The sequence below is a fragment of the Tursiops truncatus genome, chromosome 20 (assembly GCF_011762595.2).
Source record: "Tursiops truncatus isolate mTurTru1 chromosome 20, mTurTru1.mat.Y, whole genome shotgun sequence".
Classification (NCBI taxonomy): Eukaryota; Metazoa; Chordata; class Mammalia; order Artiodactyla; family Delphinidae; genus Tursiops; species Tursiops truncatus.
Window position 1 is genome coordinate 14,616,373 of NC_047053.1, and position 27,811 is coordinate 14,644,183.

The window sequence follows — 27,811 nt, forward strand, 5'->3', positions numbered from 1 at the left end:
CTCTTCCTGCCTATTATGGGCTGGTACATAAAAAGTTTATTTATTTTTTTTTGTGGTACACGGGCCTCTCCCTGTTGTGGCCTCTCCCATTGCGGAGCATAGGCTCCAGACGCGCAAGCTCAGCAGCCATGGCTCACGGGCCCAGCCGCTCCGCGGCATGTGGGATCTTCCCGGACTGGGACACGAACCCGTGTCCCCTGCATCAGCAGGCAGACTCTCAACCACTGCGCCACCAGAGAAGCCCGAGGATTCTACATGTATATAAAAATCCATTCATTTTGCTCTTATTTCAAAATGCCAGATACGAAGAGTATGACTGATTGGATATAATTTTACTTTTCTTATGTCTAAATATTCATTATAAATAGGTACAAATGTCTGACTATTCCATATGTCTTTTAGCGAAGTTGTAACTAAGCATTTATATATTGAAATACAGCACAATTTAATTTTCTTATGTCTTTACTTGTATCTCTCCTTCATATCACAGTTATGACATTATATCTTTCTTTTAAAATTCTGTGTATGTAAGCAATATTTTCTAGGAATTTGATAGGATAATAAAGGGTTATTAAAAATAGTTGTAATAAAATGGGGCACTCGACTGAAAGAATTAAAAATCACTGATTGCATCTCTGCTTTTCTACATTCTCCAACTGAAAAGAGCAAAAGAGCTTGACTACATGACTCTTCATCTTTATTCAGCATCCCTCCACCCTCAAAAAAAAGGACAGAGAAAAATATAAACACTGCAGTAACAGGCAGGCTTACCAAGCTGGAAATCTGGATTTTGAAAAAATTCATGAAGGACATTCTGAATCTGCAAATCAAAGAAAAGAGACCATATACTACTTTTCAATTAGCATATATTAAGTATTTTAGACTAAAAGCCATCTGTAGTCTTTTAATTTAAGTCCTAGGTAATTCTTCTAACCCAGGGACAGAAATAGTAATAATTAACATTTAGTTTATAGCAGATTTCAAAGTATATAAAATGCTTTTGCATATATTTCCTCACTGATTTTCAACCTTTTTGTGTGAGAACTAGGATGCTGAGCAGATCCCATTTGCCCCCTCTAAGGAAATTTCTAACAACACTCAGACATTGGGCATGACGGAGCTAAGGCAAATTTGGCAACCAGTTTGGCAATCCAAAGAATCCTCTATAATTCTTCAGTCTTCAATGACTAAAAACAAAATTTCTGAGCTCTTCTTGGTCCATTTTTTATTTTTTTATTTTTATTTATTATTTTTATTTTTATAATTTATTTTTGGCTGCATTGGGTCTTCGTTGTGGCGCGCAGGCTTCTCATTGCGGTGGCTTCTCTTGTTGTGGAGCACGGGCTCTAGGTGCAAGAGCTTCAGTAGTTGTGGCACGTGGGCTCAGCAGTTGTGGCTCACAGGCTCTAGAGTGCAGGCTCAGTAGCTGTGGCGCACGGGCTTAGTTGCTCCACAGCATGTGGGATCTTCCTGAACCAGGGCTCAAACCCACGTCCCCTGCATTGGCAGGCGGATCCTTAACCACTGTGCCACCAGGGAAGTTCCTTGGTCCATTTTTTAAAAATAAGACTTTATTTTTCAGGGAAGTTTTAGGTTCACAGAAAAATTGACCAGACAGTACAGAGAGTTTCCATAGACTCCCTGCCCCCAACCACCACATACATAGCTTTCCTCCACTACCAACATCCCCCATCACAATGGTATATTTGTTACCATCAATGAACCTACACTGGAAACTCATAACCCAAAGTCCATAGTTTACATTAGTGTTATACATTCTATGGGTTTTGAAAATTATATGATGACATGTATCCATTATTATGGTATTGTACAGAATTGCTTCACCACCCTAAAACTCCTCTGTGCTCTGCCTATTCATCCTTATTTCCCCTCCTCACTCCTGGAAACCAATGATCTTTTTACCGCCTCCATAATTTTACCTTTTCTGGAAAGTCATAGAGTTAGAATCATACAGTATATAGCCTTTTCAGATTGGCTTCTTTCACTTAGTAATATTCATTTAAGGTTCTTCCATGTCTTTTCATGGCTTGATAGCTCATTTCTTTTTAGCACAGAATAATATTTCACTATCTGGATGTACCACATTTATTTATTATTCACCCACTGAAGGACATCTTGGTTGCTTCCAAGTTTTGTCAATTATGCTGTAAACATCCATGTGTAGGCTTTTGTGTGGACATAAATTTTCAACTCCTTTGGGTAAATACAAAGGACCGTCTACCATGGCTTGATTGTATGGTAAGAGTGTGTTTAGTTTTATAAGAGACTGCCAAACTGTATTCCAAAGTGACCACACCTTTTTTTATTTTACCAACAATGAATGAGAGTTTCTGTTGGTGCACATCTTTGCTAGCATTTGGTGTTGTCAATGTTCTGGATTTTGGCCATTCTGATAGGTGTGTAGTGGTATCTCACTGCTGTTCTAATTTGCATTTCCCTGATGACATATGTGGAACACATTTTCATATGCTTATTTGTCACCTGTATATCTTTGGTGAAGTGTCTGTTCAGGTCTTTTGCCCGTTCTAAAATCTGTTATTTGTTTTCCTATTGTTGATTTTAAGAGTTATTTGTATATTACTGTTCTTTATCAGGTATGTCTTTTGCAAATATTTTCTTCCAGTCTGTGGCTTGTCTTCCTTGGTCTATTTTTAGCAACTGGAAATATGCTTGGTATTGTATCTAACCAATAATTATTCTCACATCTATATACACCTAAGAGAACATATATAACTCTTAGAGTACAGTTATTTTTCAGAGCTAAAGACATGGTCTCTTAGGGAATTCCTTGGCGGTCTGGTGGTTAGGACTCTGTGCTCTCACTGCCGAGGACCTGGGTTTGATCCCTGGTCAGGGGACTAAAATCCCACAAGCCGTGTGGCACGGCCTCCCCCCCAAAAAAAGGATATGGTCTTTTAGTCCACAGAAGTAATTAGTCACACACATACAAAAAACAAACGAAAGCTATGTCTGTCTGTAAGGAAGAGTTTGTGAAATTCAGCCAGAGTCAATATTTTGGAAATCTACCTAGAATTTTCTTTTTAATGTTCAAGAGAAAATTGAAGAAATTGACTTTCATGGGCTAGACTTACATCAGCAGGACCAAAAATTTAGAGGGAGGTTTCTAGCACTCTGCTCAGTATCTAGCAATCACCCTCTTATCACCCATTCCACCTACCCTTCACAGATACCCTCTTCCTTACCACTATCATAGGAATCATTCCTTTGGGGTCTAGAATCCACTCATTGAACTGTTCCTGCAGAGCCTGTTTCCATGTGTTGGCCACCTTGGCTTTGACTTTGTTCATGCATTCTATTTGTTCTCGTTTCTGTTTAATATTCTCCTTCATCCTGGATACTCTGAAGGATGTAGAAACAGAAGAAATGTCAAGTTGAGACCACTGGATTTGACTCAGATTGTTCAAATGGCAGAATACAGGAGTTCAGAGCCTCATTTAAACTTTGGATCTGTCTTTTTCCGTGAAATTTTCCTTCATTCAAGCCTGTAGGGATCCCTCCTTCCCCCAGCACATACTGAATTTGGCATTAATGATAAGCTGCCTTCTACTATTATTTGACTTTTTATAGAGGTAGGCCTTATTTTACTCAACTAAGTACTGTACTTAAGAAGCACTAAGAATAGCTCTAGAACCTGCCACATATAAAAGCAAGGTTGAACGCACTAAAGCCTCAAGGTGGTGGGCCTCTTTTTTCCCTGGACACGTAAATCATCTTGGAAGGACTCTAATTCCAAGTCTAGGGTGGGAGCCTGGAAACTGCATTTATGAAAAGCATCTCAGGTAATTCTGATGCCTTGGACCAAACTTCTGATTTCTGTCTAGGAAAATTTATTGTCAATTTCTTTTATCCGGCTGGAGTCAAATACTTTTGACAGCCTCTGAGCATAATAGCTAACTTAGACAGAGTTGCATCACCCAGGTTGAAAATGGGGGAAGAATGTGATTTTAGTCATTCCTATGTTTATCATCCCTACTAGGACTTCAAAACCCCAAAACTGGTTTTGATTGAAACACCAAAATGGTTCAGAATAATAAAAATAGCTGCTGGTTTCAAATACAATTTTCAAGTAATGTTTGAGTCAGGTCTTCATCTTTCAAAGAAGAGAGACTAGGGCAATCTGACAGATTTGGAAATGCAAAAGAATTCTCAGTAAGAACTGGTAAACTGGAGAACTCCAATAATCCAAAAGAAACAACTAAAATCTAAATCATTACTTTATGCCCATATAAGGCCTTCAAAATTCTCTAAGAAAAGAAGCCTTCAAAAATAAACTTTGAAGTTTGAAAATAAAAATAGGCAAGTTGTTAAATAGTGCAGAAGGGCTTGTTTCTGAACTGCTGGAAGATTAATTAGCATTTTAAAGGATGTGCTAAGTTCCTCTAATGCGACTACTAACTAGCCAAACCGCCATCACTTATCTCAGAACCCCCAGTCTATTCTTGGCTGGCTCTTCTTCTGCTCTTCCCCTACTCTTTCTCCCCCTGCTGCTTTATCTTTCTCCCTCTCTCCCTCTCTCTCTATCCTCCTCTCCCCTTTCCCCTGTCTCTATACAGCACTCTCCTCAACTTCTGTCTTTTCTGCATGATTTTCTGTTCTGTGTCTGCGTCCTTCTTCTAGCTTTTTCTCATTATTCACTCATTCACACTCACTCACTAAGTCAGTTACTTATTTACTCGTTACACAAACATTTATCAAGCACCTACTATAGATTCTGCCATTATAAAGCTTAGGGTCCACTGCAGAACAGATAAGTAAGTGATATTGTGTAATAAGTACTCGGTGTCTCCAGATTCTCATGTGTATTAATCAACATAGATTAACAAAATTGAGTTTCTGTCCTATTTCCATCTGCCTGAAAAGCCTTCCTCCCTCTCTTTGTTTGACTCGATCCTCCACGTCCTTTAGGTCTCAGTTCAGACATCATTTCCTCCCTCTTATTAATGCCCACATTTAGAAACAAAACTTAGTTTTGTGCTTCAGGGCTACTGCACATGAGACTCCAAATATAATCCAGATGGATTTTTAATTTACTAGGTAACTCATTCAGGGACTGAATAAAATTTCTCTTTAGTGGTCTGCATTATCTCAAGAGGATATCTAAATTAATCAACAGAATTCCATAGCATCCAAAACTCATAACTTTGGGTAGTGTAGGGTAGCCATAATCTGTAAGCAGATTCTAAGTATAAATCCACATTTAAGGAGACCTGAAAGAAAAAAACCTGCAGTGTGGTAAAATGCAAAAATTATCACAGATTCTTCCTATTCCTGTATGCATGTCTGTCTGTATGCAGTGTAACTTTGCAGCTTTCCCATTATGAGCTGGAGTCTATTTCTGCATCTCTTGTGTCTGTCTGTGGCCATGTGACTTGCTTTAGCCGATGGGTCATTAGCAAATATGATGGAAGCAGAAAGTTGAAAAGTGCTATAAATTATATCACAATAAAACTGGAAGAAAAAGTGCTTAAACATTGGGGTTTGCTCTCTTGTATTGAACTTAAGAGCACTTCTACCACCACCTTGGAAATAAGCCTTGGCTAGCCTGCTGGATGATGATCCAGTTACCTCCATTGCTTTTACCAACAGCCAGCCAACTAATAGACAAATGACTAAGACTATCATTGCCATTTTACCGCAATGTATGAGTGAGTCCAACTGATACCATGTGGATCAGAGATGAGCCATGAGCCCAGTCCAAAATCATGAGCAAATAAATGATTGTTTATTTAAGCCACTGAGTTTTGAGGTATTTTGTTATGCAGCAAAAGCTAACTAACGAAACAGTTTTGCCATCTTAACAACTGTTTTGAGCTTTTTTAAAGAAAAGTACAGTATAAATCTAACTGATTAAAGAAGTAAAAATGCTTCCTTACCCTAATTGTGACAATCCAAATCCTATCCATCCATTCAAGCTGTGTATGGAAAATCTTCCACTCAGAGTATTTGCCTAGATTATATCAAAACTGAATGTTGTATTTCATAAAAACTGGTTCTAACCAGCTTAAGTGCATAATTGACCATGAACTTTGAGTGACCCCAGTACACCAGACCATTACTAGACCTAAGGGAGGACTCTTTCTCAACTGCTAAACAATAGAACTTGTTTTAATCAATCATATACAAACCTATGGACTCACTCTGTCCTATATACAGTGTGATCGTCTTCAGTTGTTATAACCACTATAAAGCTCCCTTCCTAACACTTAAAAACTCCAGAATTTTCCCCTTCAGCAAACTAGTCAGTGAATTCTTCACTGGTGTAGATTCCTTTGCCTGGCAAGTTAATAAACTCAGCTTTTGTTTGTTTGTTTGTTTTTAAGCTCTGATGGTCTTAGTTTCACAGAGCTAAATTGGACTTCTTGCCATTCTTGGAGCATGTCCACATTATTCCTGTGATGAGTATTCCTATAAAAATACATATATGATATGTGTCTACTTAGTTATTGTACTTAACCCATTTTCTTCTGTTTATTCAATATACAGCTTATTATGAAATGAAGTTCCTGACATAAGGTTCAATGACTTAAGAAAAATCTAAGTTACTGGTTAATCAATGATATTTGAACAGCTAAATAATTAGGCCTATTTGGAATTTTATAAAATGATGAAGAACATTTATTATAGCCTCCCACTTAAGTACAGATGATTAATCATAGAGATTTCAAAATTAAATACTCAATTACTCCAAATTAAGACATATCTCAAAATAATCTTATGTATCAAAAAAAACCAAGAAACTTTCATCATTCTAAGCCAGATTAGAATATGTCAGTTAATTCATTTAACAAATATTTATTGAGCATTACTTACACAACACAGTGTTAGATGCTGGGGATTCAATGGTGAATATGACAGATGTAGTTCCTGCTCACATTACAGCAGGAGAAACAACCATTACAATTTTGATAAGTGCGATGAAGAAGAAACACAGGATGCAATGAGAGAGCCTATAAGGGAAGACCCCAACCCAAATTCATGACGAAGTGGTATTTGAGCTGAACTCTGAAGGACTGGGAGGATAAGATAAAGAGGAAGGGAAAGAAGTAACAACATGTGAAAAGATCCTGAAGTGGAAAGAAGCACAGTATGTTTGAAGAACTGAAAGAAATCCTATATGCCTGGGGTATAGAGTGTGAGAATGAGAGAGGTGGGAGCCCGGGCTAGAAAGAAAGTCAGAGACCAGGTCATACAAGAAAGTTTGTATAGTCCTAGTTAAGGATTTTGTTTTTTATCCTAAGAATAAAGGGATACCATTGAAAGGTTTCACACTGGAGAAAAATATGAAAACGTTAAACTTTAAAAAAATCACTTCAGTTACAGGTAAATGATAGAGTGGAAGAGGGCAAAATGGATGTAAACATAACAATTAGGAGACTATTGCAATATTGCAGGTGACAGATGATGGTAGCTTAGACTAGGGTGACAGCAGTGGGGAGGGTCAGAAATGAATAGATTTGAAAGAAGGAGGTAAAATCAGCAGGACTTAATGATTGACTGGAAGTGATCAATGAGGAAGTAGAAAGTGTCAAGGTTGATCCCTCTGGTTTTGGCTTAAGAATCTGGATGGATGATCAATTAAGACAATGACTTGTTGAAACTGAGATGCTCGTGAAACATCCAAGTGCACATACTGAATAGATAGTTACATGTGTTGTAATGAGGGCACTCAGGGATGGATTATGGAGTGATAGGAGAACTATGCCTTAAGGAACCTTAATATTTGAAGATCAGGTAGCAAAGAATGAACCAGCAAAGGATACTGAGAAGGATTAAACAGAGGTAGAGGGAAAACTAGTAAAGAATGATATTATGGAAGGAAGGGAAACAGCATTTCAAGGAGGAAATGGCCAACACAATTGAACACTGCTAAGAGGTCAAGTAAGATGAGGACTGCAAACTTTCCACTGGGCCTAGAAGCAGAGAGAATGTTGTCATATTGGTAAGTGACATTTATTGAAGACAGCCTGGAAAAAAGACCAGATGGAACAGGTTGATAAAAGTGTAGGAAGTAGGGAGAGTGCTATTTGGACAACTATTTTGATAAATTTAGCTATGTTTTAGTCATATTTCCTCAACTAGAGTGTATAAGCTCCTCATGACAAGAACCAAATTTTGTATTTCTTTTTTGTATAAGGTATGGCTCAACATTAAGCACTGAATAATTATGCCATAAATACTGATTGACTGTGAAGACTCCTCAATAAATTTAAGTTATTAATTCATTCATCTAACAAATATTTATTGAGGCCCAACTCATGCCAAATACTTCGCTCAGTGTTGGAAATATAGATATGATAGAAGACGGCATGCAATATAGTGTGCAATATGATAGAAAATAGTGTGCAATAGTGTACTTCTCTGCAACAGTGTAAAATTCTAACACTAATAATCTTTCTCTACACTTCCTTTTTAATGTTTAACTTTTAAAAAAATATATCATACAGTAAAATTAACCTTTTTTGGTGCATAGTTGTATAAATTTCAACACGTATAAATATGTGTAACCATCACCATAATCAAGCTATCAAAAGTTTGTAATTTTACTTTTTTTTTTTTTTCCGGTATGCGGGCCTCTCACTGTTGCGACCTCTCCCGTTGCGGAGCACAGGCTCCGGACGCGTAGGCTCAGCAGCCATGGCTCACGGGCCCAGCCGCTCCGCGACATGTGGCATCTTCCCGGACCAGGGCACAAACCCGTGTCCCCTGCATCGGCAGGTGGACTCTCAACCACTGCGCCACCAGGGAAGCCCTGTAATCTTACTTTAAGTGCAAATATTTTTCATTATCAGTTCACAATAAGGCAGTAGTGACATAGAATATGCATTCTCAAGAATTGGAGAGATCAAGAATCAGAGGGAAAAGATGCTAAAAGAAAAGAAAATATGAAGAAAAACAAAATGACACAAACCTACCCTCCTTATCAGTTTTGCAAATTTACATGTAAGAATTATAGTCCACTTCAATTCTATACCTGTCTTTCAGGAACCCTGAGGGAAAGCAATGAAAGTATATTGCATATGTAAAATTACAAATGGCAGTGATATTTTATTTTTTAGATAAGTGGCTACCACTATATAAATTGTTCCGAATCAGTAAGAAGTGTCTTCTCTATCTATCGTACTTAGACACCAAACAAAGATGAATCCATTTTTGTCCAGGGAAGTAGGCAGATGAAAAATTTTCAGATCAGGTTGAGTCAAACAGACACTTTAACATTATCACCAGAAGATAAAGTCTTGACAAATCAAACAAAAATATTATGTGTCCTTTTTCTTGAGCATAAGTAAGGAAAACTCATTCCTAAAATGAACGGACTTCTCCAAAGCTCTCTAATGGATTGAGAACAACACAAACAGTGATATAGTTCAGAGAATTTAAAAGCAGGACTGTTTTTGCTAAGATTGCTGGGTATCCAAGCTTTAAGTCAATAGACATTGTGCTGCTGTAAAGCATCCCTAGGATTTCTGAATATTCTATAAATGCCTGAAACTGTCTTGTGTTGACATATGGATCTTGGATTTTTGCCAGAGGAAGATGAAACCCTAATTCTGATAATCTCAGCAAAGAAAGCATCTTTAAATACTTTAACTCTTTCATGATATTCCTAACAACTTTAAGACAACATTGACTGATACAGAATAAGATGAGCAAATGGAAAGACAAGCATTCTCATATAGAAACACTTGTCATTATTAAAGATGTTGATTTTCCCTAAGATAATGAATAAATTTAATCTTATTTCAATAAAAATTCCTATAACGTTTCTTTTGGTGTTCTCTCTCCCCCACTCTTCTTTTTCTCAGGTAGATGAACGAATCCTAAAGTTCATATTGAAAAGTAAACACACAAGAATAGACAGTAGTGATTAGAAAAGAACAAATATAGACTATTCAGTAACTGTTATTGGGCTCACTATGTAGCCATTTGGAAAAGAAAAAGTTGGATACATATTTTAAATCTTACACTAGGATAAATTCTAAATGGATCAATATTTTAAATTAAAATTAAAATAATTCCAGAAGAAAACATGGGACAATTCTTTTAACATCTTGAAATGAAATGTAACAATGACTCAAAGCCCAGAAGCCATAAAATAAAAGTAAATAAATTTGACCACATAGAAATAAAAAATCCTATACATGACACAAGATAAATGACAGGTGAAAAACAGGAAAATATTTGTAACTCATTCACATGCTTTGGATAAAAGGAAGAAAATTAAGAATGTATATTTGCATTTGCTTATGTATGCACTAAGAAACTCTGGAAGGATCCATTGAAAACTAAGAACAGTAGCTATTTATAGCAGAGGTGGAGCACTGCGTGGATGGAGGAAAAGAATGGGAGAGAAAGTTTTTAACATATAACACTTTATACGTTTCAGCTTTTGAACCAGGCGAACATATTACCTATCTGAAAAGTTAAATTTTAAAAAGTCCTTCCTCTCATATAGCTTACTTTCCAATGCAAGAAGACAAATAATAAACAAATAAATATACACTTGGGATCCTAGTGAGATAACTAAATTCATCAGTACAAGGAACTTACTTAATATACCTCGTTAGTCTTCACAGTGCCTAATAAATAGTGAAGCACATAGTAGTAGCTCAATAAATACTTTTTGAAGAACTATAAAGTTACTTTAAGTCCTATTTGTATGATTATGTTATTGTTCTACTTGCTTTTCAACATAAGGAGCTAGATCATCAACTGAAAATACAACAAACTGTACCTGTTGTAAGTAGTGCTTGGAACGTTTATCTTCAGGTCTTCTGCAATATTTCTCATCACCCTCTGATAACCAGACATTCCTGAGTCTTTGATGTAATTAGGGTTGTTTCTCATTAAGTATTCCCCCAAATGGTTAATTGGATCAAACTTGGTTGGAATATCAACTTCTGCCAAAAGCTTTTTCTTTTCCACTTGCATTAACATTTTTTCCATTCCAGGAACTAAGGTGGGTAGAAGTTTGTCGAGTAAATACGCACGAGTGTTCAGTGTCATATTTTCAGTACTAAACCACTCTTTGGCCAAATTATCCGTGGGGAGTTTTTCTTCAGCCTTTTTTTCTAGTTCCTTCTTCAGATTTTCCTTATCTATGATTTTCTGCTGCATTGCCTGGGCTCTTGCCTGCACTCTTTCAAAAAGATTTTTCTTCCATGACTGTTCTAGCTTTGAATTTTGTGCAGTTTGATCTAAATTGAAAATCACTTCTGCAGGTTTTCTAAATACAGTATTCTTTGAGATTCTAGAGTCCTCTAGTGAACAAGTAGAGATTTTTGGCTGCTCCAGGTTTAATTCTGAGGGGACAAAAATTGAAATGTAAGAAATATTAGAAGTAGATTTTAATCTATGTTACTTTAGAATATTATTAGAAAATTATTTTACATCCATTTACATGGTATATTCGAACACAGCTAAAAGTAACAGAAAATCAGACAGCAGTGACTTTAACCATAAGGACATTTACTGTTTTCTTAATCAGAAGCCATTCAACAGCTCAGTGTTTTTATTATGTACCTAGCATGTTTCTATTGTTCTTTATTCATTTTTTGTGCTTGTATCTCAGGATCACAAGATAGCTATTGCAGCTCCAGGCATCACTTCTTTTTTTTTTTTTTTTTTTTTTTGGTACTTGGGCCTCTCACTGTTGTGGCTACTCCCGTTGCGGAGCACAGGCTCCGGATGCGCAGGCTCAGCGGCCATGGCTCACGGGCCCAGCCGCTCTGCGGCATGTGGGATCTTCCCGGACCGGGGCACGCATCGGCAGGCGGACTCTCAACCACTGCACCACCAGGGAAGCCCAGGCATCACTTCTTTACAGGAGAAAAGGATTGAGAACGAAGGGGCTTTCTCCTCTTGAGGTTGTTATATTATTCAAGAAGAGAAGATCCCAGACTCCTCACTCTAAGACTTTCCTTTACATTTCATTGGCCCTAATTAGGTTACATGCTCACCCTAGGCCAATAGCTGGTAAAGATAAAAGGGTTATTGAGAATAGTTTTGATCAATCATAATTTATTCCTTGGTCAGGGTTTAGACCAAATTTGGGCAGGGTTTAGACCAAATTCTCTGATATCAAGTGATTTCCATCTGCTACAAAACTGAAGTTCCATTGGCAGACAAAAGGTGGGAAAATGTCTGCTGAGTAGGCAGTGAAGAGAGACTACCAGACATGTACGTGTATTGGGTTGGCCAAAAAGTTTGTTCGGGGTTTTCCGTAAGGTGTTACAGAAGAACCCAAATGAACCTTTTGGCCAACCCAATAAATATATTTCTTCCCACTCTCATATTTCCAACTTCTTTCATGTTGGAGATTTTAGACCAAGATAGTGGACTGAGGTCAGGACCTACATGCCCTCCCTACCAAAATCTCTAGAAATGATAGAAAAGGGTGTGTGTGTGTTTGTGTGTGTGTGTGTGTGTTTTAATATGAACATAAGAATGCTAACAACCAGTAGAAACTAACACAACATTGTAAGGCAACTATACTCCAGTAAAAATTAATTTTAAAAAAAGGACTTTTCTGGTGGGCAAAGACTCCAGTGGGTAAGACTCCATGCTCCCAATGCAAGGGGCCTGGGTTTGATTCCTGGTTGGGGAACTAGATCCCACATGCATGCCACAACTAAGAGTCCTCATGTCACAACGAAGATCCTTGCATGCCACAACTAAGGTGGCACAGCCAAAAAAAAAAAAAAAAAGAATGCTAACAATCAATTATGAAGAGGGCCTTCAGAAACTTTGAGGGTCTCTGAAAAATATAAGGTAGATGGGATTAGATTGATTAAAGAAACTATAAGACTAAAAAGATCCAGAAGATGACTGTGAAATTTGGGAGCAGTTCTGGGCCACCTTAAGTTTAAAGGGTGTAGATACGGATAGCAGGGGAATGACTGACCTTTTTGTCTATCTTCATCCCCATTTGAGCTAATCACCGGGCACCAGAGGCATTCACCCTTGAAATGGGACAAGGGGATTCGGGCAAGAGACGCAGAATAATGCCTCCACACACAGAGAAAATGAATTGCTGACAGACTTCACTGTCTGCATATCTTACCCCTCCTCCACAATCTGCATATCTTACCCCTCCTCCACAATCACTGGCAGCAGGCTACAGAAAACAGAAATGTCATCCAGAGAAAAGCAAACAGGGATTCCCAAATGCAAATGTAAACAGACACATAAGGATCACCAAATATTTAACGAAAACCAACTCCATGACTAACCAAATGCAATGATTAATACTATCCAAGGAAGCACCACTAATAGAACAAATATAAGGAGTTCTAAAAGAGCTGTAATTAATATCCTCAGAGCAATTAGAGGAAATTAAGAATATAGTTATATTATTTTTAAAAATTACGAGAGCTTGTAAACCTAGTGCTCACACCCTGGCTTCTTTCTTTTTTTTTTTTTTTAATAGGATTGAAATTTTAAATTTATTTATTTATTTATTTTTGGCTGCATTGGGTCTTCGTTGCTGCGTGCAGGCTTTCCCTAGTTGCGGCGAGCAGGGGCTGCTCTTCGTTGCGGTGCACAGGCTTCTCATTGCGATGGCTTCTCTTGTTGTGTAGCATGGGCTCTAAAGTGCAGGCTCAGTAGTTGTGGCATGCAGGCTTAGCTGCTCCGCGGCATGTGGGATCTTCCCGGACCAGGGCTCGAACCCGTGTCCCCTTCATTGGCAGGCAGATTCTTAACCACTGTGCCACCAGGGAAGTCCCCAGACCTTGGTTTCTAATATCATTCTCCAATTAAAAAAAATCAGGACTCATTGAAAAAATGGCTGATTCTAGGACTGGGGCAAGAAATATTCAAGATGAGCCTGGAGCAGAAATATACCCATAAATATATGACCAATTGACTTTTGCCAAGGGTGCCAAGATCATTCAATGGGGAAAAAATTATCTCTTCAGCAAATGGTGCTGTAACAAATGGGTATCCATATGTAAAAAAAATGAAGTTGGACCCATACTTCATGCCATAAACAAAAATTAACCAGCTTTAACAGATCTACACTGAGTATTCCACCCAACAACAGTAGAATACACATTCTGCTCAAGTGCACATGGGACATCCTCCAGGAGAGACTATATGTTAGGCCACAAAACAAATCCTAATAGATTTAAAAATATAAATATCATACAAAGTGTCTTCTTTGAAGATACAGGAGAAATCTGTGGGATTAAAAAACACACCTTTAAACAACCAATGGGTTAAAGAAGAAATCACAAGGGAAATTAGAACATACTTAGAGATGAATGAAAATGAAAACACAATATACCAAAACTTATGGGATACAGTGAAAGCAATGCTCAGAGGGAAATTTATAGCTGTTAAGTGACTACATTAAAAGAGATGAAAAATCTCAAATCAATAATCTAAGTTTACACCTCAAGGACTAGAAAAAGAAGAGTAAAATAAACCTAAAACTAACAGAAGGAAGGAAATAATAAAGATTAGAGTGGAGATAAACAAAATAGAGACTATAAAAACATCAGAGAAAATCAATGAAACCAAAAGTTGGTTATTTGGAAAGATCAACATAATTGACAAATTGCTAGACTGGCAAAGAGAAAAAGAGTGAAGATACAAAAAAACTAATATAAGAAATGAAAGTGGGAACATTACCACCAATCTCACAGAGATAAAAAGGATAACCTAGAATAAATGGACAAAAAATACACAAAAAATATCTAAACTGATTCAAAAAGAAATAGAAAATCTTAACAGACCCATAACAAGTAAAGAGATTAAATTAGTAATCAAAACCCTCACAACAAAGAAAAGTCCTGGACCAGATGGCTTCACCAGTGAATTTAATCAAACATTTAAAGAATTAAAACCTATCCTTACAACACTCCTCCCCCCAAATTGAAGAGGACATAACAGTTTCTAACTCATTCTATGAGGCCAGCATAGATATGATACCAAAGCCAGATAAGGACACCACATGAAAAGAAAATTTCAGACTACTATTCCTTATAAATATAGATGTAAATCTTCAACAAAATATTAGCAAATCATGAGAATATTCTCCTGTCATCTTCTAAAATTACTTACTGTTTTATCACTCACATTTATATCTACAATACATGTAGAATTTATTTGCATGTGTGGGGTGAGGTAGGACTCAAAAATACATATTTTCCATTTTGGCATCATTATTGAAAACACCTCCTGTTTTCAATACAGGACTTTCAACTGGACTCTATTTCATTGGCTTATTTGTCTATCCTTATGTCAATGTCCTACTGTCCTAATTTCTGTAACCTAATTATAAATGTTGATATTTAGTAATATAAATCCCCCAGCTTTGTTGTTCTTCAAGATTTCCTTGGCTTTTCTAGGTCTTTTGCATTTCTACATAAATTTTAGAATCAAATTATTTTATATACACACAGACACATATACAGAACCCTGCACAAATTTTTGCTAGAATTACACTGAATCTAGAGGTCAATCGAGGGAGCACTACTTTCTTAACAATATTAAGTCTTCTACTTCATGAATAAGGTATACTTTTTCATTTATTTAGGTCTTCTTTAATTTCTTTTAACAATGTTTTATAGTTTCAGTGTACAGGTTTTGTTCATTTTTGGCTAGATTTATTTTGAGATATTTAGTGCTTTTTATGCCATTAAAATTGTATTTTAAAATTTTCATTTTCTAATTGTTTGTTGTTAATATATAATAGAAATATAATTAGGTTCCCAGGACCTAGCTAGTTCAGGCTCTGATCAATAAGCTATCAGATGTTTTTTTCTACAGCCACGATTGCTGAGGTGATTGGAATGAAAAACTTAGTAAGAATCTTAAGGTTTTTTCTGATATGGCCATGGAGATGAAGTAGTTCCAGGTCTTTCAAATATTATCTACTAGTCAATTTGCTTCTCTCCACTGAAAAAATATTAATGTCAAACTGAACCACAATAGGATTAGGGCCACACACTGTTAAAGTTCTTTGCCTCTATTACTTCGTGGATTCAGGAGAAAAGAAGAAATAGATATGTAAATTATTTTGATACTCATTATTTTTTTAAAGATTTTTTTTTAATGTGGACCACTTTTAATGTCTTTATTGAATTTGTTACAATACTGCTTCTGTTTTTCGTTTTGGTTTTTTGGCCACGAGGCATTTGGGATCTTAGCTCTGCATTGGAAGGCGAAGTCCTAACCACTGGGCGGCCAGGGAAGTCCCCATACTCACTGTTTTTAACATAACCAGAAAGTAGTTATTGAGCCATGCTTCAATCATTAATAACTCTCAATAAATAGTACTAGTGCAATAAAAGGGTAAGAGACCAGAACCTCCTCAACTTAGAGCAGTGTTTTTATAAATCTTATATATTATGAAATATTTGAGACTTGTAAATATAATGATGATATAAGTAGCCATATATCTACTCTTAGCTTAAGAAAAAAATTACCTGTATATTAAAACCTCTCAAATACCCCTACTTTGATAGAAACACTATTCTGAATTTCATGTTTATCATTTTTCTGCATTTGTATATATTATATATAAGCAATATAATATTGTTCTTGTTTTTAATTTTTATAAAAATTATTTCATATGTGTATTCTGTGACCTTTTAAATACTTAATATTACGTTTATGAAATTCATCTATATTGATAACTGCAGCTCCAGTGTGTTCGTTTTTCACTGCTCCATAATATTTCATTATATGATTGCATTGCAATGTATTTATTCATTCTCATTTTGGGGGAGGCTATCCATAAATATTTTAAAATTCTTTTTATTTATTAAAATTTCTTTCTTAGCTTTATTGAGAGTACTCTGAAGAATACTTTTAAATTCTACCTACAGGTGGAACTTCAAGATGGCGGAAGAGTAAGACGCGGAGATCACCTTCCTCTCCACAAATACATCAGAAATACATCTACATGTGGAACAACTCCTACAGAACCCCTACTGAACGCTGGCAGAAGACCTCAGACCTCCCAAAAGGCAAGAAACTCCCCACGTACCTGGGTAGGGTAAAAGAAAAAACAGAGACAAAGAATAGGGACGGGACCTGCATGAGTGGGAGGGAGCTGTGAAGGAGGAAAGGTTTCCACACACCAGGAAGCCCCTTCGCGGGTGGAGACTTCTGGTGGCGGAGCGGGGGAGCTTCGGAGCCACAGAGGAGAGCGCAGCAACAGGGGTGTGGAGGGCAAAGCTGAGAGATTCCCGCACAGAGGATCGGTGCCGACCAGCACTCACCAGACCAGAGGCTTGTCTGCTCGCCTGTGGGGATGGATGGGGGCTGGGAGCTGAGGCTCGGGCTTCGGAGCTTAGATCCCAGGGAGAGGACTGGGGTTGGCTGCGTGAACACAGCCTGAAGGGGGCTACTGCGCCACAGCTAGACGGGAGGGAGTCCGGGAAAAAGTCTGGAGCTGCAGAAGAGACAAGAGACTTTTTATTGCCTCTTTGTTTCCTGGTGCACGAGAAGAGGGGATTAAGAGCGCCGCTTAAAAGAGCTCCAGAGACGGGCGCGAACTGCGGCTATCAGCGCGGACCCCAGAGACGGGCATGGGACGCTAAGGCTGCTACTGCAGACACCAAGAAGCCTGTGTGCAAGCACAGGTCACTATCCACACCGTCCCTCCTGAAAGTCTGTGCAGCCCGCCACTGCCAGGGTCCCTTGATCCAGGGACAACTTCCCCGGGAGAACGCACAGTGCGCCTCAGGCTGGTGCAACGTCACATCGGCCTCTGCCGCCGTAGGCTGGCCCCGCATCTGCACCCCTCCCTCCCCCCAGCCTGAGTGAGCCAGAGTCCCCGAAGCAGCTGCACCTTTAACCCCTTCCTGTCTGAGCAGGAACAGACGGTCTCAGGCGACCTACACACAGAGGTGGGTCCAAATCCAAAGCTGAACCCCGGGAGCTGTGTAAACAAAGAAGAGAAAGGGAAATCTCTCCCAACAGCCTCAGAAGCAGCGGATTAAATCTCCACAATCAACTTGATGTACCTGCATCTGTGGAGTACCTGAATAGACAAGGAATCATCCCAAATTGAGGAGGTGGACTTTGGGAGCAATGATATATATATATATATATATTTCCCCTTTTTCGCTTTTTGTGAGTGTGTATGAGTATGCTTCTGTGTGTGATTTTGTCTGTATAGCTTTGCTTTTACCATTTGTCCTAGGGTTCTGTCTGTCCGTTTTTTGTTCTTACTTAAAAATTTTTTTCTTAATAATTATTTTTAAATTTTTATTTTAATAACTTTATTTTATTTTACTTTATTTTATTTTATCTTCTTCTTTCTTTCTTTTTTTTTTTCTCTCTTTTATTCTGAGCCGTGTGGAGGACAGGCTCTTGGTGCTCCAGCCAGGCGTCAGGGCTGTGCTACTGAGGTGGGAGAGCCAAGTTCAGGACACTGGTCCACAAGAGACCTCCCAGCTCCACGTAATATAAAACGGCGAAAATCTCCCAGAGATCTCCATCTCAACGCCAAGACCCAGCTCCACTCAACGACCAGCAAGCTACAGTGCAGGACACCCTATGCCAAACAACTAGCAAGACAGGAACACAACCCCACCCATTAGCAGAAAGGCTGCCTAAAATCATAATAAGGCCACAGACACCCCAAAACACACCAACAGATGTGGACCTGCCCACCAGAAAGACAAGATCCAGCCTCATCCACCAGAACACAGGCACTAGTCCCCTCCACCAGGAAGCCTACACAACCCACTGAACCAACCTTAGCCACTGGGGACAGACACCAAAAACAATGGAAACTCCGAACCTGCAGCCTGCCAAAAGGAGACCCCAAACACAGTAAGATAAGCAAAATGAGAAGACAGAGAAACACACAGCGGATGAAGGAGGAAAGCAAAAACCCACCAGACCTAACAAATGGAGAGGAAATAGGCAGTTTACCTGAAAAAGAATTCAGAATAATGATAGTAAACATGATCCAAAATCTTGGAAATAGAATGGAGAAAATACAAGAAACGTTTAACAAAGACCTAGAAGAACTAAAGAGCAAACTGTAAACAGAGATGAACAACACAATAAATGAAATTAAAAATTCTCTAGAAGGGATCAATAGCAGAATAACTGAGGCAGAAGAACGGATAAGTGACCTGGAAGATAAAATAGTGGAAATAACTACTGCAGAGCAGAATAAAGGAGAAAGAATGAAAAGAACTGAGGACAGTCTCAGAGACCTCTGGGACAACATTAAACGCACCAACATTCGCATTATAGGGGTCCCAGAAGAATAAGGGAAAAAGAAAGGGACTGAGAAAATATTTGAAGAGATTATAGTTGAAAACTTCCCTAATATGGGAAAGGAAATAGTTAAGTCCAGGAAGCACAGAGAGCATACAGGATAAATCCAAGGAGAAACACGCCAAGACACATATTAATCAAACTATCAAAAATTAAATACAAAGAACAAATATTAAAAGCAGCAAGGGAAAAACAACAAGTAACACATAAGGGAATCCCCATGAGGTTAACAGCTGATCTTTCAGCAGAAACTCTGCAAGCCAGAAGAGAGTGACAGGACATATTTAAAGCGATGAAAGAGAAAAACCTACAACCAAGATTACTCTACCCAGCAAGGATCTCATTCAGATTTGATGGAGAAATTAAAAGCTTTTACAGACAAGCAAAAGCTAAGAGAATTCAGCACCATCAAACCAGCTTTACAACAAATGCTAAAGGAAGTTCTCTAGGCAGGAAACACAAGAGAAGGAAAAGACCTACAGTAATAATCCCAAAACAATTAAGAAAATGGTAATAGGAACATACATATCGATAATTACGTTAAATGTAAATGGATTAAATGCTCCCTCCAAAAGACATAGACTGGCTGAATGGATACAAAAACAAGACCCGTATATATGCTACATATATGCTCTACAAGAGACCCACTTCAGACCTAGGGACACATACAGACTGAAAGTGAGGGGATGAAAAAAGATATTCCATGCAAATGGAAATCAAAAGAAAGCACGCGTAGCAATTCTCATATCAGACAAAATAGACTTTAAAACAAAGACTATTACAAGAGACAAAGAAGGACACTACATCATGATCAAGGGATCAATCCAAGAAGAAGATATAACAATTGTAAATATTTATGCACCCAACATAGGAGCACCTCAATACATAAGGCAAATACTAACAGCCATAAAAGGAGAAATCAACAGTAATACAATTATAGTAGGGGACTTTAACACCCCACTTTCACCAATGGACAGATCATCCAAAATGAAAGTAAATAAGGAAACACAAGCTTTAAATGATACATTAAACAAGATGGACTTAATTGATATTTATAGGATATTCCATCCAAAAACAGCAGAATACACATTCTTCTCAAGTGCTCATGGAACATTCTCCAGGATAGATCATATCTTGGGTCACAAAGCAAGCCTTGGTAAATTTAAGAAAATTGAAATCGCATCAAGTATCTTTTCCAACCACAACTCTATGAGACTAGATATCAATTACAGGAAAAAATCTGTAAGAAATACAAACACATGGAGGCTAAACAACACACTACTTAATAACCAAGAGATCACTGAAGAAATCAAAGAGGAAATCAAAAAATACCTAGAAACAAATGACAATGAAAACACAATGACCCAAAACCTATGGGATGCAGCAAAAGCAGTTCTAAGAGGGAAGTTTTATACAAGCCTACCTTAAGAAACAAATAAGAAACTTAAGAAACATCTCAAATAAACAACCTAACCTTACATCTAAAGCAATTAGAGAAAGAAGAACAAAAAAAAAACCCCCAAAGTTAGCAGAAGGAAAGAAATCATAAAGATTAGATCAGAAATAAATGAAAAAGAAATGAAGGAAACGATAGCAAAGATCAATAAAACTAAAAGCTGGTTCTTTGAGAAGATAAACAAAATTGATAAACCATTAGCCAGACTTATCAAGAAAAAAAGGGACAAGACTCAAATCAGTAGAATTAGAAATAAAAAAGAAGTAACAACTGACACTGCAGAAATACAAAGGATCATGAGAGATTACTACAAGCAACTCTATGCCAATAAAATGCACAACCTGGAAGAAATAGACAAATTCTTAGAAATGCACAACCTTCCGAGACTGAACCAGGAAGAAATAGAAACTATGAACAGACCAATCACAAGTACTGAAATTGAAACTGTGATCAAAAATCTTCCAACAAACAAAAGCCCAGGACCAGATGGTTTCACAGGCGAATTCTATCAAACATTTAGAGAAGAGTTAACACCCATCCTTCTCAAACTCTTCCAAAATATAGCAGAGGGAGGAACACTCCCAAACTCATTCTACGAGGCCACTATCACCCTGATACCAAAACCAGACAAAGATGTCACAAAGAAAGAAAACCACAGGCCAATATCACTGATGAACATAGATGCAAAAATCCTCAATAAAATACTACCAAACAGAATCCAACAGCACATTAAAAGGATCATACATTATGATCAAGTGGGGTTTATCCCAGGAATGCAAGAATTCTTCAATATACGCAAATCAATCAACATGATACACCATATTAACAGATTGAAGGAGAAAAACCATATGATCATCTCAATAGATGCAGAGAAAGCTTTTGACAAAATTCAACACCTATTTATGATAAAATCCCTCCAGAAAGTAGGCATAGACGGAACTTTCCTCACAAAGGCCATATAGGACAAACCCACAGCCAACATCATCCTCAATGGTGAAAAACTGAAACCATTTCCACTAAGATCAGAAACAAGACAAGGTTGCCCACTCTCACCACCCTTATTCAACATAGTTTTGGAAGTTTTAGCCACAGCAATCAGAGAAGAAAAAGAAATAAAAGGAATCCAAACTGGAAAAGAAGAAGTAAAGCTGTCACTGTTTGCACATGACACGATACTATACATAAAGAATCCTAAAGATGCTACCAGAAAACTACTAGAGCTAATCAATGAATTTGGTAAAGTAGCAGGATACAAAATTAATGCACAGAAATGTCTTGCATTCCTATTCACTAAAGATGAAAAGTCTGAAAGTGAAATTAAGAAAACACTCCCATTTACCACTGCAACAAAAAGAATAAAATATCTAGGAATAAACCTACCTAAGGAGACAAAAGACCTGTATGAAGAAAATTATAAGACACTGATGAAAGAAATTAAAGATGATACAAATAGATGGAGAGATATACCATGTTCTTGGATTGGAAGAATCAATATTGTGAAAATGACTCTACTACCCAAAGCAATCTACAGATTCAATGTAATCTCTATCAAACTACCACTGACATTTTTCACAGAACTAGAACAAAAAATTTCACAATTTGTATGGAAACACAAAAGACCCCGAATAGCCAAGGTAATCTTGAGAAAGAAAAACGGAGCTGGAGGAATCACGCTCCCTGACTTCAGACTATACTACAAAGCTACAGTAATCAAGACAATATGGTACTGGCACAAAAACAGAAATATAGATCAATGGAACAGGATAGAAAGCCCAGAGATAAACCCACGCACATATGGTCACCTTATCTTTGATAAAGGAGGCAAGAATATACAGTGGAGAAAAGACAGCCTCTTCAATAAGTGGTGCTGGGAAAACTGGACAGCTACATGTAAAAGAATGAAATTAGAACACTCCCTAACACTCTACACAAAAATAAACTCAAAATGGATTAAAGACCTAAATGTAAGGCCAGACACCATCAAACTCTTAGAGGAAAACATAGGCAGAACACTCTATGACATAAATCACAGCAAGATCCTTTTTGACCCACGTCCTAGAGAAATGGAAATAAAAACAAAAATAAACAAATGGGACCTAATGAAAGGTAAAAGCTTTTGCACAGCAAAGGAAACCATAAACAAGACGAAAAGACAACCCTCAGAATGGGAGGAAATATTTGCAAATGAAGCAACTGACAAAGGATTAATCTCCAAAACATACAAGTAACTCATGCAGCTCAATATCAAAAAAACAAACAACCCAATACAAAAATGGGCAGAAGACCTAAATAGACATTTCTCCAAAGAAGATATACAGATTGCCAACAAACACATGAAAGAACGTTCAACATCATTAATCATTAGAGAAATGCAAATCAAAACTACAATGAAATATCATCTCACACTGGTCAGTATGGCCATCATCAAAAAATCTACAAACAATAAATGCTGGAGAGGGTGTGGAGAAAAGGGAACACTCTTGCACTGTTGGTGGGAATGTAAATTGATACAGCCACTATGGAGAACAGTATGGAGGTTCCTTAACAAAGTAAAAATAGAACTACCATATGATCCAGCACTCCCACTACTGGGCATATACCCTGAGGAAACCATAATTCAAAAAGAGTCATGTACCACAATGTTCATTGCAGCTCTATTTACAATAGCCAGGAGATGGAAGCAACCTAAGTGTCCATCAACAGATGAATGGATAAAGAAGATGTGGCACATATATACAGTGGAATATTACTCAGCCATAAAAAGGAACGAAACTGAGTTATTTGTAGTGAGGTGGATGGACCTAGAGACTGTCATACAGAGTGAAGTAAATCAGAAAGAGAAAAACAAATACCATATGCTAACACATATATATGGAATATAAAAAAAAAAAAAAAAAAAAAGAAAATGGTCAGAAGAACCTAGGGGCAAGATGGGAATAAAGATGCAGACCTACTAGAAAATGGACTTGAGGAAACGGGGACGGGGAAGGTTAAGCTGGGACAAAGTGAGAGAGTGGTATGGACATATATACACTACCAAATGTAAAACAGATAGCTGGTGGGGAGTAGCCACATAGCACAGGGAGATCAGCTCCGTGCTTTGTGACCACCTAGAGAGGTGGGATAGGGAGGGTGGGAGGGAGGGAGATGAAAGAGGGAAGAGATATGGGGACATATGTATAACTGAGTCACTTTGTTATAAAGCAGAAACTGAGACAGCATTGTAAAGCAATTATACTCTAATAAAGATATTAAAAAAAAAATTCTACCTACATAGTGTCCATCTTTCTAACCAGGAAAAATATTAAGTGGTTTATTTTTTAAAACACTTGAAAAGCCAACATTTCATTTAAAGAATGTCTTAAGTCCAATATTGGATAGTATTTATGAATATCTCTCCCAAGTTTTGATTTCCTCTTGGCTTATTCATATATGGGGGAAATGAGGAGGGTAGTATAATGCTCTTTGTTACCTCTCAGTTGGATTTGTAAACAAGTTAACCTCTTTTTTTGGGGGGTGGGCGGGTAGTGTTTCCATTCTGTTTTGTCACAATGCTCATTAATATCCAATACTTTTACTTCTATTTTAAATAAGTGTGATAGAGACCAATTTTTTTTTAAAGTCTGCAGGTTCTAATGTACTCTCTTTGCTTTTAACCTCTCTAGCATAACCCAAGGCAGATATTCCTCCTCCTGCTTTAAGGGGAGTGCTACAGATTTATAGCAACTTAATATCTAGCCATCTGCATGGCTCATTAGTAAACTCACACATGAACTGGGGCATTGTCTTATCTTTGCTGCAGCCTGCTAGTGCTCCTCTAGTGTGCTTGGCTATTATAGGTTGCTAAGCAATAATCCTCGTGCTTGCATTGTCCCCACCGACATGCAGAATGGAAGTAGATATGTGTTTGGTTACAGCTCTGGTCAAACACTTCTGTCTTAGAGCCATAAAATCAAGAAAAGAAAAGGAGGCACAGCAATAGCAGGGTCAGTAAATCAGAATTCTGAACAAGCCTATCTGTAGCTGTCTTTTGATTGGGTGATCTCTGAATTCATAAATTACAGCACTGCCCCAAGGGAAAATTAAGAGGTTTAATTGAATATAATTTCAAATAGGTACTGGGTTTTTTAGCAGGTCTATGCTTGGACATTCCTAAACCTTTTACAGATAGATAGATTCATTTATATATTCACTCAATAAATAATTATTGATGTCATAGTGCCAGGCACTATGCTAAGCACTGAAATTCTTTTTCAGGATTGTCTTCCTAAACTCTTGCAGAATTAAGAGCCTTTCACATTCTTTCCCAATATGCACACCTTCACCCCTGTATCAATCCACCTTCTAACATACAAAGTCCTATTCAGGCAATATGGGCACAAATGCTTTCAACTAAGTAAGTAGGAACACAAAAGAATTCCTTATTCATATTTTGAAAGGTCCAATCTTATAAGTGACTTTTATCATTTCCTGCACTTAGTGCATGGCTCACTGCTGGGCATGGCCTCAGTACAACCCTATTTAAGGACATAAATAGGAATGAATTATAACCCACATTATAATAAGCTTTAACAGACTATTTCTTCACAGAAGGCATATAACATTACAGGGACTGGCTGCTGGTTAAACTGGTGAAAATTGACGCAGCAGGGCTACTTAACAGATGTGTGATGTTCCCTTTAAACACAGGTCCTGTTTGAAACTCAGCTGTCTTGGTCTTACCAGAATTTCTTACCATTTGTACATAATGTAGAATAACTACTACGAAAGGAGGAAGAAAAGAAGCACTATTAAACACTATTGTAATTAAAATTCAATAACTATAGGAAAAGGCATTTTCCTGCAAAACGTTTTTAAACTTAGGGCTGTGTAATAAGAATAAAGCTGAACAAATTAATAAAAAAGAAATAATATTTCTCAAAACACAAGTTAAGCTCATAGCCTAAAAAATACAATGACCAGGGAAAGAAATAAGGAATTCCCATGGTACATTTTTGTTATGTTTTGTTTTGTTTTTTTGCGGTACACGGGCTTCTCACTGCTGTGGCCTCTCCCGTTGCGGGGCACAGGCTCCGGACGCGCAGGCTCAGCGGCCATGGCTCACGGACCCAGCCGCTCCGTGGCATGTGGGATTTTCCCGGACCGGGGCACGAACCCGTGTCCCCTGCATCGGCAGGTGGACTCTCAACCACTGCGCCACCAGGGAAGCCCCACATGGTACGTTTAACCACAATATTTTCTATGCAAAGATATGTATTTGAGTGTATTCTGGGAGCTGCCTGGCAAGATAACATCCTTTTAATTTTGACAAGTATATAACAAGGATAAAGACACATCCTTTGACATGTTGAGACTAAAATAACAGTTCCTCTTCCCACTTCTTACACACACACACACACACACACACACACACACACACGTATTTACAAAGGGAGATTTAGAAATGTTAGGATTAATAGTGACTGATCACTGAATAAATAAGTACATTGCATTGCATTTGATATCGCAACAAGCAACTGCAATGTTTTCAGTATATATCATAAACTGGGATGAACAGACTTAAACAAACAAAACACATTTCCCTCTACCATACATTGAAAAGTGATAACAAATTGAAAGTATAAGAACAGAAAAGACCATAAACTCTTGATTGATATGTTTTCTAGAGAGGCAATAAATTACATGTTGGAATATATGTGTGAAGATTTGTAGGTGCAAATATGGCCATAAACTGATTAAAGTGAACACCTAATTAAATTTATAGCAAATTACCTAGATCGTGATTCTGTTTGGCATGTTTAAAACGCAAGAGTTCATTTATAAACCTGGCTCAAGTGAGTATGGTAAAGGCAAAGTGTATTTATGGGGTGATGGTGAAGGGTGGGAGTGAGGAGGAAGTAAAATCAAGAAACTGTTGGTACATACAGTGGAATACTCAGCCATAAAAAGAAACGAAATTGAGTTATTTGTAGTGAGGTGGATGGACCTAGAGTCTGTCATACAGAGTAAAGTAAGTCAGAAAGAGAGAAACAAATACCATATGCTAACACATATATATAGACTCTAAAAAAAATGGTTCTGATGAACCTAGTGGCAGGACAGGAATAAACACGCAGACGTAGAGAATGGACTTGAGGACACGGGGCGGGGAGGGGAAGCTGGGACGAAGTGAGAGAGTAGCATTGACATATATACACTACCAAATGTAAAACAGATAGCTAGTGGGAAGCAGCTGCATAGGACAGGGAGATCAGCTCTGTGTTTTGTGACCACCTAGAGGGGTGGGATAGGGAGGGTGGGAGGGAGGTTCAAAAGGGAGGGGATATGGGGATATATGCATATGTATAGCTGATTCACTTTGTTATACAGCAGAAACTAACACAACATTGTAAAGCAATTATACTCCAAGAAAGATGTAAAAAGAAAAAAATGTTGACAAATGCAAAAAAAAAAAAAAGAAAGAAAGAAACTGGTGGTAGGGGGCAGGTAGGGAGGGACTTGCCAAGAAACTTTTTAAAAGTTAGTGAAGCTGTGAAAACAGTACTAAGTTTATAATAAAGGCAAAATAAATGCTGAAAAGTTTGGTTCTTAATGTGTATGTATTATATATTTACTAATAAGAAGGAATAGTAAATAATACTTATAATTGGTTTAAAAGACAGAAAAGCACTTTGGAGAAAAGTAAGCAACTACAAGTTATAACTACCATCTATATAGCAATTTATAGTTTAGAAAATGCTTTAAAAATTATTGTTGGGACTTCCCTGGTGGCACAGTGGCTAAGAATCCGCCTGCCAATGTAGGGGACATGGGTTTGAGCCCTGGTCCAGGAAGATCCCACATGCAGCGGAGCAACTAAGCCCGTGCGCCACAACTACTGAGCCTACGCTCTAGAGCCTGCGAACCACAACTACTGAGCCCACGTGCCACAACTACTGAAGTCCGCGCGCCTAGAGCCCGTGCTCAGCAACAAGAGAAGCCACCACAATGAAAAGCCCGCCTGTCGCAACGAATAACCCCCACTCACCGCAGCTAGAGAAAGCCCGCACGTAGCGATGAAGACCCAAT

At 37.8% G+C, this 27,811-nt stretch overlaps 1 protein-coding gene across 3 annotated transcripts in view; it reads right to left on the minus strand.

The window, feature by feature from the left end:
- Positions 1–27,811, minus strand: part of EFCAB5 (EF-hand calcium binding domain 5) — a 119,295-nt gene that overhangs the window by 72,277 nt on the left and 19,207 nt on the right. For all 3 annotated transcript variants that reach the window (XM_073797164.1, XM_073797165.1, XM_073797166.1), the window contains exons 5-7: positions 10,775–11,342; positions 3,225–3,381; positions 772–820 (exon numbers count right to left, since the gene is read on the minus strand). In XM_073797164.1, the coding sequence (XP_073653265.1) occupies positions 772–820; positions 3,225–3,381; positions 10,775–11,342 (774 nt within the window). The remainder of the gene's footprint in view (positions 1–771; positions 821–3,224; positions 3,382–10,774; positions 11,343–27,811) is intronic.